We start from the raw sequence: 16,011 nt of genomic DNA on the forward strand, positions 1-16,011 counted from the left end.
TATTGAAAACGTTTCGCTTTCTACTCAGAAAGCATCATCAGTTCATCTAAAAAGAACAATATGAAAAACCAAACATCCATAGAAAAGTTATAACATGTGTGTTACCTTAAAAAGACATGTAGCAGTCAGTGATATTAAATGTGTGAAAAAGCTTACGACAATTGACATTTAGAGATCAAGGTGTATAAACAAATAATTGAAACTAGGTACAGTTTACAAATTAACAAACTTAGCACAGCAAAAGAACGTTTTTTAATTAGTATGTCTTTTTGTCTATAGGAATTATAATCGACTTATTTCATTCTTGCTGCATTTCTTCGGCATCCCATACTTCTAGTATTAGCTCACCAAGTTGATTTATTAAGGCCTCCCCTCCATATTTTATATTCTCTGCCACAATGCCGCTCTCCCCGGGGCTTTTTTGATTTTTCATATCTTTTATTATTTCTTCAATTTCTTCTCTCGTGGTCTTTGGTATTTCTTTTATAACTATTTGAGGTTTAGGAACATTATAATTTTCTTCAGTAGTCACTCCGTCATTTAGCATCTCTTCAAAATATTCTTTCCACCTTTCACACATTTGGTCTTCGTCCACTATCAGGTTTCCTTGCTTATCTTTTACATTCATCATTCTTCCCTGATCCCCAGTTTTAATGTATTTGTAAAAAAATTTTATTTCATTTTTCTTGTAATTTTCTTCAATACGCTTTATTTTATTATCCATCCATTTTAGGTCGTCTTTTTTTGCGATCGTAAACTTTTTAATCTCAAATCTGATCTTTTTTTTCACTCTGTTCTACATTCGTCATCGAACCAGTGGTTTCTTCTAAATATTTTTGTTCTTGGTATGTTCTTCGACGTTATACTTCGACTTTATAGTGTTTGTCATTTTTAAGAACTTTTGTTGTATGTTACTCACAGTAGTACTATATTGTTTGGCGTAGGTTTTTTGTATATTCTTTTGATAATCCTGAGCTACCTCAAATTTTCGCAGTTTTTCAAAATTAAATTTACGTTGCACTTTCTTTTTCCGTTTATACTTTTTAATTATTGCTTCTCTCAAAAAATGATCTCAGTCTACGTCAGCCCCTCTGCACTTTTTCACGTTTGTTATTAAATTGGCGAACTTCTCTCGTATTAAGATGTGGTCTATTTGATTAGTTTCATTTGATCCCGAAATTTTCCACGTTCCTTTATATACATTTTTTCTCCTGAAATGCGTACTCATTATTTTCATCCTATTTTCAATTGCGAATGTAATCAATCTTTGGCCATTATCATTTGTATTCAAATGTTTACTTTCACCCCCTGTTATGTTTTTATATAAAGTCCTGGACAAAATTAACGCACCACTCATATTTTTCTCAATAATTTTTATTTATTGAGAATTTACTGTACTACAAGTTACCTATAGACCTTGTTTGACAGTGACAGTTGTTTGTTTTAGTTTAGTTGTAATCTAATAATAGTCTTGTTTTAACAATAAATTGTATTAAACTTCGTTTTAGACTAAAAGTAAGTTAAACTTTCCATAATAAGTGCCGATTAAAGCAAAGTGCTTGTGAGAAACAAGCTTTTTATAATGATATTTTTCATCACATAAGTTCATTTGCATAAAAATCAAATAAAAAAATGAACTTCCAAAGAAATTTTTCAATGGAGGGGCAGTGCGAGCATCGAATCTCCTAGATGAAGGATATTCAATGCCATACGTTGCAGGTTTTTTAGGAAGACATCATTCCAGCATCAGTCGCAAAGTGAGGCGATATAATGAAACAGGGTCGTGCCATCGAAGACCAGGGAAGGGCGAAAACGTTGCACTAATCAAATTGATGATCGTTTTTTGAGACAACGTGCTCTCAGAGATAGGAGAGTCACCAACAATTTGCTAAAAAATGAAGTAGCAGATGTTCGAAATGTCGAGATATCGTCTCGAACAGTTAGAAAACGTTTACATGAAGCAGAATTAAGCAACAGGAAACCGGCCAAAAAACCCTTCCTTACCAGAGAACACAGGGTTCAGGGATTGAATTTTGCAAGATTGCATCAAAATTGGACCATCGATGATTGGAAACGAGTTCTTTTCTCCGATGAGACTAGAGTAAGCCTAAAAGCTCCAGATGGTCCTGAGCGTGTCTGGCGAAGGCGAGGAGAAAGGTTTGCCAGCTGCAATATCTCTCCTAAAGTACCTTTTAATGGTGGCTCTAAAATGTTTTGGGTGGAAATTTGTTTTAAAGCTCGTACCCATTGGTTGGGTTGAGTTGGTTCCCATAAGTACGAGGTCTATAAATGCCCATTATTACTTAGACAACTATTGTCGAACATGTAATGCCTTTTGCTCTGTTTCTTGGACCTAATTTTTTATTCATGTAAGACAACGCTCGTCCTCATGTGGCTCGACAAGTTATTGGCTACCTTAATGATGTTGATATTCAATTATAAGAGTGGCCACCTAACAGTCCGGACATAAATCCTATAGAGCATCAATGGGACTATCTCAAAAAAAAAGATTCGAAGTCGTAGACCCCCTATTGCTAATCACAACCAACTCATTGAGGCTGTTATTGAAGAATGGGAGAATATTCCGCAAGCTTTTGTTGAACATTTGATATCAAGCATGCCTCGATGCATAAATGCAGTAATAAGAAGTAGAGGAGGGCCTACACGGTATTAGTGTTGACCCAGATGCATTTTATTGTGTTACTTTACTGATTGTTTTCTTCAATTTGGAGTTATGCTAGCTTATTTACGCATTTCCGGCAAAAACAAATTTTTAAAGAAACAATAAGGCAAATTAAGGTCACGATAAAATCATGTTGGACTTATTTGTATATGTTTATTATTATTTCAATGTAACTTAGTTTTATTTTGTGTTCGTATTGTAAATATTTAGATTAATTAAAATGGTGCGTTAATTTTGTCCAGGAGTTTATATCTTCTCTTCCGACCTTTGCATTGGCGTCGCCTATAATAATTTTAATATCTTGTCTGGGCATTTCTTCAGACAATGACTCTAATTTTTCATAAAATTCATCTTTCACTTCTTCTCATTATTCTTCTGTTGGAGAATATATATTTATCAGCGATACCATGTTCTCTTTTCCTTTAATTCTAGTTGCACACATTCTGTCAGATTTTACTACGAATCGTTTTACCTGCTCCACGTCTTCATGTACCAGAAAATCCACTCCAAAATTACTATTATCGCCTTCACTTGTATAAAACGTGTATGTGCTAATCTTTTCAATGTTGTTTCCAGTTAAATGTGTTTTCTGTATTGCTATAATGTGTATTTTATATTTTTTATCTATCAAGCTATCAAATAAAATAGTTGTAAATCAAACGTTTATTTTTTTATTTTATAACGTAGATAACTGGTTATTTCTTGTCATCTCTTTCATTTTAACCATTATCTCTTTAGAGATAACTTATTATTTACATTTATTATTACTTATTACGTCTCATTACTAATTTTTACTGTATAGTATGTATCTTGTATCTTTCCCTTTTTTCGGTTTTTGATTTTCTTTTCGTTCTCTTCTTAATAAGGGTTTCCCATTACTTTCAAAATAGGGTGGTGCACAAAGTGTTCTTTTCTTTCATATTATTTGGTCTATTTCACTTGCGAATCACTTGTAGTCTAGTTCTGTCGAACCCCGACCAAGTTACCTCTACCAGACTGAAGCCCAGACCTTAATATCGTTTTTAATTTTAACCGTGTTGTCAATGACCAGAGCATTTACCATCTTTAATTAGGTACATTTCTACACAGCTCAACTGTGGTAGCTGTTTATACGGTACACAAATAAGTTTTTTTATTTTAATAATTCAAAGGTAAATTGTTTGCAGAAATATATTTTAAAATAAATAATAGTAGTACAATGTAACTTTAACTCAAGTCGTTTACCATGGAGCAGCCCATGGTGCAGCTAAGGGAGCTGATAATGGAGAAACGCCTCCCCATGGACCAGCAGAGTAGGCGGAAAGAACAGGTCCAACTGAAGGTGCAAGTAGTGGTGAAGATACTACGGGTCCTACGCTTCTAGCTAGTAGAGGAGCTGGAGCAGCTAGTCCAAAGGGTAAAGATCTAGCAACGAGTGGAGATGATACAATGGGTGAAGGCAAAAGTGGTTGTGATATGAGTGGTGAAGAATATGCCGAGATAACGGGGCTGCCAGTTAGTACTCCAGCTTGAGCGTAGGCCAAAATGGCGGCGAAAGCGATAATCTGTAAAGAGAGTTCTATTATTAAGAAATAAAAATTATACTGTATATATTATAATATATACATACATATATATGTATATATTATTATGTAATTATGTTAGTGTCTCGCTTTACGTGTTGAATCTTAACAAATGTATATATTTATTTCAAGCATTATCTGTGGTCTTTATTATGGGCCTTATTAGTTCCCATTTGGAAATATATTTTTTAGTTTTAGTCTTAACATAGACCCCTTTATTATTCGCTGAGTTAATATGACTTTTTTTACAGATTTTTTAGTGTTTTCCAACCGTATGCCAACACTGGGAGTATGTAATGTTCAAAAAACTTCTTTTTTAGTTATTTCCGTACATTGGTTCTATATATCATATTTAGCTTGCGAAACGGTTAAGTTTTCTAGATCTATTCTAATTTCTTGACCAAAATATTTAAAAGATAGTTTGTCATATTATACTTTGTTTGTAAGGCCCAGTTTAAGGCACTGGTTTTTTAAGGTTATTAAGAGCTTAAAAGATTGAGTATATTAAAGCAAAAAAATCTTAAGTATAATATATTAAAAGGAAAATTCTACATCACATAACTAAAAGGCGTAAGTGAAACCTAGCTGCCTACTGATTTTCTACTGATTTAGTATGTATGGAATATAAAATTTAACAGAATGTTTCACCTTAATAACAGATTTGTGCCGTCTAAAATATGAAGTTTAAATTAAATTCAATTCTTCAAGAAAATATTAGTCACCTTATTAAAACATGTCTCGGAGATTCAGTAGCGCACCTAGGATATCCTGAGGGGGAAGGGGTTTTGGTTGTGCACCGAAATTTTTTTGTCACCTCCGTTATTTTGAGTCTTTAAAATGTGTGAGTAACAATGTCGGAATAGTGCCCGAGGGTGGGTTTAACCCACAAAACTTTCTCCTGGGTGCGCCACTGTCGAGATTTGAGGTTTTTATTAACCTAAGAAGAATTCCGATTACTTATTACAATTTTCGGGAAACGTGTGAAATTGTTTCCAAAATTTAATTATTATTTGATGTACTTGTTAATACATATTAATCTAATTATTTAATTAAGAACGAATTGCTTTACATTTTAAATACTAACTAATGTATTCATTATATGGCAGGTAAAAAGCAAAATAGTAGAAGATAATCAAATATTAATTACACATGTTGCACAGCTAACAATTATTTAACGGTTTTATAAATCTAAACATCTAAAATGCAATTTACTGATGTTTATTAATTTCTAGTCAAATTGTAATTTACATATTTAATATGGTTCTAATAGAGGCATCATATGTAGCCATTTAGTACGGAATAAACCAAACTTTTAGTTACTTGAATATGTAATACAGTAGGACTTGAATGCAGTTTAATTAATCTATTGAAATAGTTTGCATACTTAACATTTTAGCCGAAGTAAACCACAATAAACGAATCAATATTACCAGAAAAACCGACTTAAATGATAGAGTTCCGCAGGTCATAGCAAATGTATACGCCCAAGAAAAGATAAAAAGTATACAGAGACAAATTTAATTTTTCAGAGAGATATTCGAGATGTGTTTGGTGCCCTTATTATTCAATATTTACTATTAGCATATATTTAGAGAATGCGTGGCAGAAACTGTAGGCAGACTTTTTTGCAATTTATTAGTATTTAATTTTCTTTGGACCAAAGGAGGAAGTCAGAAATAAAGACAAAAAGTAATACAAAAGGATCCATGCAATAATCAGATCGAAGATTAGATATGCCAAAACACAATTTCATAGAAAATAACGTAATAAAATTGAATACTATGAAAAAAACTGGACATGTTTCACCTGTACAATAAATTAAAAGACATCGCTGGAAACAAACGGAAACAACTATTCCAAAATTTAGAAGAAAAATATAATAAAACGGATACAGAACATTAAATAACAATGAGTAGTTAAAAGAATGGAAAAACTACATTTTTAAATTATTTGAAGATGAAAAAGTGGAACACTATACAAGGATTGTCAGAGTCGGTTCTTCTATAGAAAAAGTGAGGTTACATGACCAATACAAACAATAATAAATGGAAAAGTACTTAGCAATGATGAAGTGAGTGTTAAAAAACTTAAGCTTCTGCGAGAAAAAATTAGATTAAAGCACTGTGCGATATTTTCAACAAAATTTATGAAACTTAATACCGATTAATTGACTTTAGTTGACATTTGTTTACACAAATATTTGTTACATAACAAAGAAACATCGTGCAAAGACATGCATTGATTATCGGACACTATGTCTAATGAGTCGCGTTTTGAAAATCTTCCTGCGAGTAAAACAGCAGAATATTTACCTATTAGAGAAAAGAACTAGTAATACTCAGGTTTGGGTACGAGGGAAACTTGTTTAATATTTAAGTACTTATCAGAGATGCAGAAATAATAATCAAAATTATTATATCTGCGCAATTGATTTTAAAAAGGATTTTGACAAAGTGCGACATAACAAAATGCTAGAAATATTGAAAAAAGCTGGATTGGATTATAAAAATTACCGAATGATTACAAATCTATATTGGTATCAAGTGACAATAATAAAAGTTAAACACGAACTTTCGGATGAAATAAATACAAAAAGAGGAGTAAGACAAGGCTGCTTACTCTCGCCTCTACTGTGTCACACGGTGTCACCGTGAACAATATTTGATATGTTGACAATTACTGCTGGCTAATTGCAGTGAAACGAGTAGCGGGTGGATACTTCTCTGCGATCCCGGCAGGGGATAGATCTACTTCAGGAATAGCACACCTGCCCACGCGAGCTCATAGACTTCCCCAGCCTCCCATCCCCGGAAAACCTCTCCTCCCCCACTTTAAAACCAACTCGCCAACACGCACTAGCCAATAATGGCGTTTTAATGGCTTAAAACTCCAAAGTTATTTTACATAAAAGACGAAACTACTGAACGGCCCTCAGTCTTCGGCGGCTCCAACACTTCCAACCAAGGTAGCGGTTGGAAGAGATTTGGAGCAGAGGGTGCTAAGAATCCCCGGAAAAAGTCAGGCTACTACAAAGAACGACAAATGCATATTACTTCAGAACAATGTTAGAACTCTTATATCAGACCAGATAATGGAACTGGAGGAAGAGCTGAAAAACATAAAATGGAGCATCATAGGCCTCAGTGAAATAAAACGAAGAGGAGAAGCCCAAATCTGGACACGTATTTCATTTTTAGAAGACCCTTCAAATGGTGGAGTAGGATTCATTATACATATAAAGCACACACAAAATATAGTTGAAATTATTAGCATAAGCCCCAGGATTGTATTTCTGATCTTCAAACTGGAGGATGGATATGCAGGATATAACCTTAAGGTAATCCAGACATATGCTCCAACGACTACCTACTCGGATGAAGAAATTGAAAAATTTTATGAGGCCTTTAAACAGCGTTACATGCCACAACAGCATATTACATAATAATTATTGGCGACTTTAATTCGAAAATGGGGTTTAAACAAGATGATGCAGAAGTAGCAATGACGAAAGAAATGTACGAGGGCAAAGATTGCTTCTTACACCAGGAAAATTTATTCACGATGAACTCTTTTTTCGATAAAAAGCCTTAGCGTAAATGGACATAGATCAGCCCAGATGGCAGTGTCAAAAATGAAATAGATTATATCATAACAAACAGAAAAGAAGTAATCAAAGACATCGAAATACTCAACAAATTTTCAATAGGAAGCGACCAAAGAATAATCCTAGCTAAGATACTATTAAATGTCAAATTGGAAAGAGCAAAGATGATCCTAAAAACAAGAAAAAAGAAATGATGTGAAATGAAAAAAGAAGATGTAGATCAAGCAAATGATGGCATAATGAAGGCTCTAAAAGAAACGGAAAGGAAGTGCTGCCCGACCGTTCTGACCCATAAAGAAAAACTAAGCCAAAATACCAAAGAGCTAATAGGTAACAGAAGACAGCCGACGAAAAAATGCGACTCCAACAACATAACAATGAAGAAATTAAATAAAGATATTCACCGATTAATCCGAAAAGAGAAAACATTGCAAGAGAAATAACTAAAATAATTTAAGAAAACAAAAGTTTTGAGGCGAAATACGAACAACATAGGCAACAAAAATATGTACAAAATAAAAAACAAAGATGGAAACATTACTACTAATAGAAACAAAATCCTTGAGGTTGTCGAATCCTTTTTTTGCGAAATATACAGATTGAACGAATTTAAAACGGAACATACAATTTAATATATTATGTCTGTTTGAATTGCATTTGAAATAGTGGACCAATATAAAACTTGGACAAAAATAAATCCATACCCGGTGATAGATATTGTATAAAATATCGTTCAACTATCTGTCTCCTTTAAAGGAAAGAGAAGCTTGCCTAATAGTCGGAGAGATAGAGCCGAAATTTTGAACTGATCAGTAATAAGACATTTCTCTATTGGAATATATTCATTGTAACTGGGTTAAGACTTTGCCTTACAGGCGGACGCCCCTCGTGGTACAGGGGGTGGCTATACAGGGATGAAGTTGTCATTTTTTTCGGAAAAATTAACGATCGATAATATGGCTGAAAATTTGCCCAGAGTAAGATCTTGGTATAACTTGACGAAATGCCAAAGGGCGGACGCGAGAGTGGATACATAAGGGGTGGCGGACAGGGGTGAAATTGCAATTTTTTGGGGAAAAATTAACGATAAGTAATATGTCCGCCATTTTCATGGCTCATTATTTAGCCCCTAAAAACTCTAAATCAAAAAGAGCGGACAGCTGGGTTGTTACAGGGAGCCATAAAACGGGATCAAATGTACCACTTGCCTGCGCATTTTAGGTCTCGGTAACAATTTTCAAACTGATTTTACTATGATATTTTTATACCGATTGATTTGAAAATTTGTATGCTTACTTCTGTTACTATTCTGAAAAGCGTCAAGTAGAGTTTTCCTCAAAAATTTCCAAAAAAATTTTCGTAAATGAAAATTTTCGTAATTTTTTGAGGTAAAATCTAATTTGTAGAATCCTTTCGATTTTCTGTCAGTTATACCATGATTTTTTTCCAAAAATTTTCAAACGATTTTTCCCATAAGAAAAAAAAATTAGAAAAACTTTTCTAAAACATTTGATAAAACTCTACGTCATCGTCTGAATCTTTTATAGAATATTTTGTAGTTTTAAAATGATATTATGATAATGTTTTTTTTTAAACTAAAGTCATATTTACTTTACAAATCACATTTTTTTCTTAAATATACCTCTGGGCAAATTTTCAGCCATATTATCGATCGGTAATTTTTCCGAAAAAAATGACAACTTCATCCCTGTATAGCCACGCCCTGTACCACGAGGGGCGTCCGCCTGTAAGGCAAAGTCTTAACCCAGTTACAATGAATATATTCCAATAGAAAAATGTCATATTACTGATCAGTTCAAAATTTCGGCTCTATCTCTTGGACTATAAGGAAGCGATAAGTGGTTTGACAGCATAATAACTGCTTGTGTAGTCTAGTTTTTTCAGTGATTCTAGGCAACCTATTTGGGTGGAGTTTTGACTTGTTCTTGAAAGAATTCAGAATCCAGCAGCCCGCTGAAGTATTGGATTTTTATAATATAATTATTTGACAACCTTTTGTTGGCCAACCACCTAGAGCGGAGTTGAGCCGAAATACATTGATTTCGTATGTTCCGTTTTAAATTCGTTCAATCTGTATAAGCACCGACGAAAGCCAAGATCAGCCTCTGCCCAAAATCACAAACCAGGGATCAGAATTAATGCCAGAAATAACTATACGAAATCGATCAAACTAGGTGGAAATAAAATTATCCTGGCTTTGGCCAAGCTTTTCACCAAAGGCATCTACCAAGGAAAAACTCCTTTTCGATGGAATAATGCAGTCATTACTTTATTATACAAGCAAGGAGACATAACAGATTTAAATAACTGCCGTCCAATCAGTTTGCTTTCACACATATATAAACTTTTCACAAAAATTATCAAAAAAAGACTGGACGCTAAATTAAACTTCTCTCAGCCTAGAAAACAAGCTGGAATTAGATCGGGATACAGCACTAACGACCACTTACTAGTGATAAAGAACCTAAGAGAGAAGACTGCAGAATACAACAAACCATTGGCACTACGAAAAAGCATTCGATACCATAAGCCATCAGAAAATGTTAAAAGCATTGACAGAATGCCGAATAGACCATCGCTACACTAACATAATCAAATATATCTACCAAAATACCACAACAAGAAACTAATAAATTCTGTATACAGCGAGGAGTACGGCAAGGAGACACAGTGTCTCCAAAACTATTCACGACGCTTTTAGAACATACTTGTAAGAAGGCACATCTGAACGAGCATGGTATCAATGTAAATGGAGAGAAGCTCAGTCATTTGAGATCCCATGATATCATCCTTATAGCCGATCGTATGGATGATGAAATAATAATGTTTGAAAAATTGTATTACGCTTCCTTGGAGGTCAGACTAAATATTAATATGAACAAGACACAAATAATGACTAATCTGGAGCTAAATCGAAATATTGCTGTTGATGGAAGGACTATTGTTCACACCATATCGCATAAGTACCTAGGACATGAAATTCAGTTGGGCAGAGATAACCACACATGTGAGCTCCCACCTCGCATAGGATTAGCCTGAGTAGCGTTTGGTAAATTAAACTATGTGTTTAACTCAGACCTATCCATATGCCTCAAAATAAAAATCTTTGACCAATGTATGTTACCTGTACTCACTTATGGAGCGGAAACATTAACACTCACAAAAAAGGTAGTTAATAAGATACGTGTCTTAAGATATTCGGTGTCTCTCCGAGAGACCGAATCCCAAACGAAGAAATACGTCGTAGAACAAAAACAACAGACGCTATCTAAAAAATCGCGTCGTTAAAATGAAATTGGGCAGGACACGTCGCCCGATTATCAGATAATCGATGGACAAAACGTATTTTAGAGTGGAGATCAAGGCAAGAAGCAATTCGGAGCAGAGGACGCCCACCAACTGGATGGACTGTTGGACCCACCGACTTTTCTACATTTAAACATATATATATATATATATATATATATATATATATATATATATATATATATATATATATATATATATATATATATATGTTTAAATGTAGAAAAGTAGCATATTTTTAGGCACACTTTAGCTCACATGAAAGGTAAACCAAAAGGAAATATAGAGCTAGGTTAGCTGTATTTCGCCTACCCTCTTCAAAATTTATCTGGAACAAGCACTCAAGCTGTGGAAATGAAAATGTAATGGCATGGGAATTCCTCTCAATGACGAGACTACACTGTACACCTTATGTTTCGCTCATGACCAAATACTGATTGCTCAGGATCATGACGACTTGAGTTACATGACTCGGAAGCTAATAGAAGAATATAACAAATGGGGTCTCGAAGTCAACATTAAGAAAACTGAAGCCATGTGTATTGGAGGGACAAAACAGTCCATTATATTAGACGATGAGGTAGAAATTAGAAACTGTGATGAATACAAGTACCTGGGTATGAAGATAACTCAAGATGGAACACTCGATGCTGCTATAAAAGACAGAAACATACAGGGTAGAAAAGCCATATCCATGATGAACGGAATTCTGTGGGACCAAACAATATCTAAAGCGAACAAACAACTCATATACAACACCATACTTAAAAGTGTAATCACATATGGCAGCGAAGTTTGGCAAATGAAACAAAGAACAGAGAAACTGTTACTAGCAACAGAAATGGACTTCTGGAGAAGAGCAGCAGGAAAATCAAGAAGAGATCGGATACCAAATGAGAGAATACGTGAAATGATGGGAGTCAAGCATACAATAGTTGATGACATAAAAACAAAACAGTTAATATGGTACGGCCATGTACAGAGAATGCCAGATGACAGGATTCCAAAACAGATTTTGACGTGGACACCACAAGGGAGAAGGAAAAGAGGAAGGCCGAGAAAAAGCTGGAGAGAGGGAATTGAAAAAGAACTAGAGGAAAGAGAAATCCCTCCAGGCCTATGGCTGAATAGAGAAGAATGGCGGTTAGGAGTCGGAAGGCGTCGGAGAACGCTGTAAACCGATAGTAGTAGTAGTAGTAGCTACGAATTTGGTAGCTGAAAATATAAGAGAGTAGACTAGCAAATCTCTTTTAAAACTGTCAGAACCGCTAAAATTACTTTTGTGCCCATGACGGCTAGCAAGCAATAAAGATATAGTAATACAAAAAGAAGATAGCAAAAACACAAAAATGAATAAGTGATAAAAACAACATAATAATAATAAAAATAAGAAATATCGAAAAAGAATAAAAGAATAAAAAAAACAAAAATTATTAAATGAACAATAGATACAATAGATTAAATTTAAGAAAATCAAAATTCATCAAGAAACACATAGTTGTAGATATAGATAGCTTTAGATATAGATATTATTTTAAAAAGTGAACCAAGAGGTTAAAGATATAAATAAATACTTAGTACCTTTGTCAATACTGATTCACTTACTTTAGAAACCATATTGCTAGTTGTAGTTGTATTGCAGATTGAAGCAACTGATACAATTTTTGATTTTCATTTCGTCTTATATACGCATATTACGAAAAACATTCGCGGAAGATTCTAGGTCAGGTGACAAAAAGTAGCTATTAGTACTAGATTTTATTAAACTTAAATTTAATTTATGACAAATTTATTCAAATATTCTAACAAATGCTGTAATAAATATTACGATCAATAACGCATCCTTCAATGAGGACAAGTTAGGAATATGTTTTTTTAGATAACTCAAAAATAAAATCGAAGGTAGGTAATATATGCTGTAATTGTTACTTAACCTGACTTATAGTATTGGGAAATTTGATGGGTTTACAATGTACGCCAGTAAATGCCGTTTTGTAGTGTAATTTTCCTCGTCACGACGGATTTGCTTAAAAATTGGGATTCCTCTTACCCTCTACTTCACTTTTGGACTTGGTTGCTTTTAGAAACGCAGGGATCATTTTACTTAAAGGGTGAAAGCCACCCCTTCTCGGTGGTGAAAAAAACACACGTTCAAAATAAATTCGGAAATGAATAAATTGACTAATTCTTACCAACTTTTGTTCTATAATCGAGTTTTAAGTCAATACTTTTTAAGTTATTTGTGTTTTCCACAAAGTATTTTATCAAAGAAATATTCTTAGCAAAAACGTAGCTTATAAAAAAACCAAAAAAATGGTATATTTATAAAGTCTGCAGATCCACTAGAAGTAGAGTTTTAGCTCATAAAAAGTAGGTTCTTATTTGTCACATCTCAAATCGAATATTTCACGTGAAATAACCAAAAGATGAAGCACTTTTTTAAAATTTACTTTATTTATATATTGTTTATATGATCTGTATGTTTGACCGGTTAAAAAATTTGGTAGGTTTAAAGTAAACATTTTTTGTTTGAAAAAAAACTGCTTTTTTTGAAGTGTAAAAAAATAAACTTTTTATTTTTCTCAAAATTTTGGTCTTTCACTTACACTCGTGATGAATGACTTGTTCAAGCCTTTCTACCTACAACCCTTTTAAAAATAAGGGTTTGGAAAAAAATTTATTTAAATAACCTTATTGTCCCTAAATTATTTCATATCTAAGTACTTCATAGCTTAAACGCTAATCGAGTAATGTTAAAATCCAATCACATATTTTGGGATATATTAGAACACGTATACTGTCCAGAAGTAAAGTGGAGGATAAGTAGAATCTGAGTTTAAATTTTCAAGAAATTTGATAGTGACAAGGAAAATTACACGGTATCGACGTATTTCACGTTCATTTACTGGCCTATTAGTGTTAATAATGTGATAGTGTTCTGTATATTTTGGCATTCGTTTTTCTTCTCTCTTAACTTCTCTTCCTTTATCTCTTATCTTTTTTACCTCTTATGCAATATATTATTATCTTGCTTCAGTTGTCATCATTTCGTCGAATCTAATGGTGTAAAAATTCCTATTTGAATCATGAATGTGTTGCTGGTGTGAATCCATTTCAAAAGGTAAAAGAAATAATAAATTAGATTGATATATATATCAAATAGAATTGATTGTGAGTAAGTCTAATTTATTATTTCTTTTACCTTTTCCATTCCCATTTGAGTTTTTCCACTTGCTCTATAACGTTTATTACTTTTGATACTTCTCTTGTGTATATTTTTTAGATCTTTAAGGTTTATATTTAACTTTTCCTCTTGCATTTGTTTTTGCAGTTTTTCTATTTTTTTTTTTTTTGATTTTGGAGCAACATCCAAAATCACAGCAACACAGGAGATAAAACGAAGAATGGCAGTAGAACAAGACATACTTAGCTACATCGAAGAAAAACGTTTAATTTGGTATGGATATGTGAGAAGAACAGATCATACAAGGTGGATAGCAAAGATTTCGGATTGGAGCTCAATAGGAAGGAGGAAAAGAGGTAGACCCGAAGATCATGGAGGGATGAAGTGGACGAGGCCATGGAAAGACGAGACCTCAGAGATGGAGAATGGCAGAATAGAAAGGACTGAAGACGTTGACTAAAAGAAGGAAGGCGGCGACAGCTGTAAAAATCCTTAGATAGGTAACTAGATAGATTTTTTTTAATAATACTTTTCTTAATGTTCTGACTTACAGGATGACTTCACAACACTACGGAATCGAGTAGAATGTCGGGACTACGGTGGATGGCTTAAATTAAAACTACATTTATTTCATAATTACGATATTGACTTTATGTTGCTCGTTTGATATATTGAACCACAGATAAACAATTATGATTTATGCAAGTAATGTAAGTACTAGCTCTGTCTTCACATGTTGGTGCAGAGTTGAGATCCACATAATATGATAGAGATATGTCCTCACCGATTAATGCAAAGTTAAGATCAACATAAAGGTATTTTTTTTAAATCCTTGTTCACTTCATTGATGTCAACTTACACTAACTTTATCAACACCCTGGTATGCTAACTGATTTTAAATTAACGCCCTGTTAAGTTGAGCTGTATGAAATGTCGCTTTTGTTTGCATTTGTGAATCTGCTTCGATATAACCTTTGAAGTGAACGCATTGTGCCTTTGGTCGGTAATTTTACTTCGTCACTTATTGCTTAGAACAAGTCCATTAAATAATGCTACCCCCTAAAGTTAAATATAAACTACTACAATATCTATTATTATTAAGTGATATCAGTGCTAACTTCGAATTTTGTTTGTCATCCATATTTAATATATTTTTTTGCTTTGTTACTTATGTACAATTAAGCTTTTTTAAAATGTCTGTTTTTTGAACTTTTTAACTTTTACTAAACTGAGTTCTGTTTTTTTTTTGATAACTCAAACTAAACGTTTTGTACTTTTAATCTATATGGTTTATAAAATAAGCTACTTTCTTCACTTCCTTCATATTATTGCTGCATATATCTTCTATAAGCTAAACCATCTGCAAATTTTTTTGTATCTATTGATGTCTGTTTATTTAAATAATTTAGTAGGTAAACTGACGATGTGTATAAATTTAATACACGAAACGTCTTCAATACAAGGATGAAGTAGCTGATATCCTTTCTTTTATTCTTCAACTGTTGACCGAGAACCCTCCACTAGTGAACCACATATATATATATATATATATATATATATATATATATATATATATATATATATATATATATATATATATATATATATATAGGTATATATAAATGTTTTGGATGGGTTGGTCCTCAATAAA

At 33.2% G+C, this 16,011-nt stretch overlaps 1 protein-coding gene across 1 annotated transcript; it reads right to left on the bottom strand.

Moving 5' to 3' along the window:
• Nucleotides 1–3,839: 3,839 nt before the first annotated feature.
• Nucleotides 3,840–12,888, bottom strand: LOC140448510 (uncharacterized). Its single transcript, XM_072541592.1, has 2 exons — nt 12,782–12,888; nt 3,840–4,227 (listed from the first exon to the last, which is right to left on the bottom strand). The coding sequence occupies exons 1-2, from the start codon at nt 12,791–12,793 to the stop codon at nt 3,904–3,906; spliced, it is 336 nt and encodes a 111-aa protein (XP_072397693.1). The 5' UTR covers nt 12,794–12,888; the 3' UTR covers nt 3,840–3,903.
• Between the last annotated feature and the right edge of the window lie 3,123 nt (nt 12,889–16,011).

The sequence above is a fragment of the Diabrotica undecimpunctata genome, chromosome 8 (assembly GCF_040954645.1).
Source record: "Diabrotica undecimpunctata isolate CICGRU chromosome 8, icDiaUnde3, whole genome shotgun sequence".
NCBI classification, from domain to species: domain Eukaryota; kingdom Metazoa; phylum Arthropoda; class Insecta; order Coleoptera; family Chrysomelidae; genus Diabrotica; species Diabrotica undecimpunctata.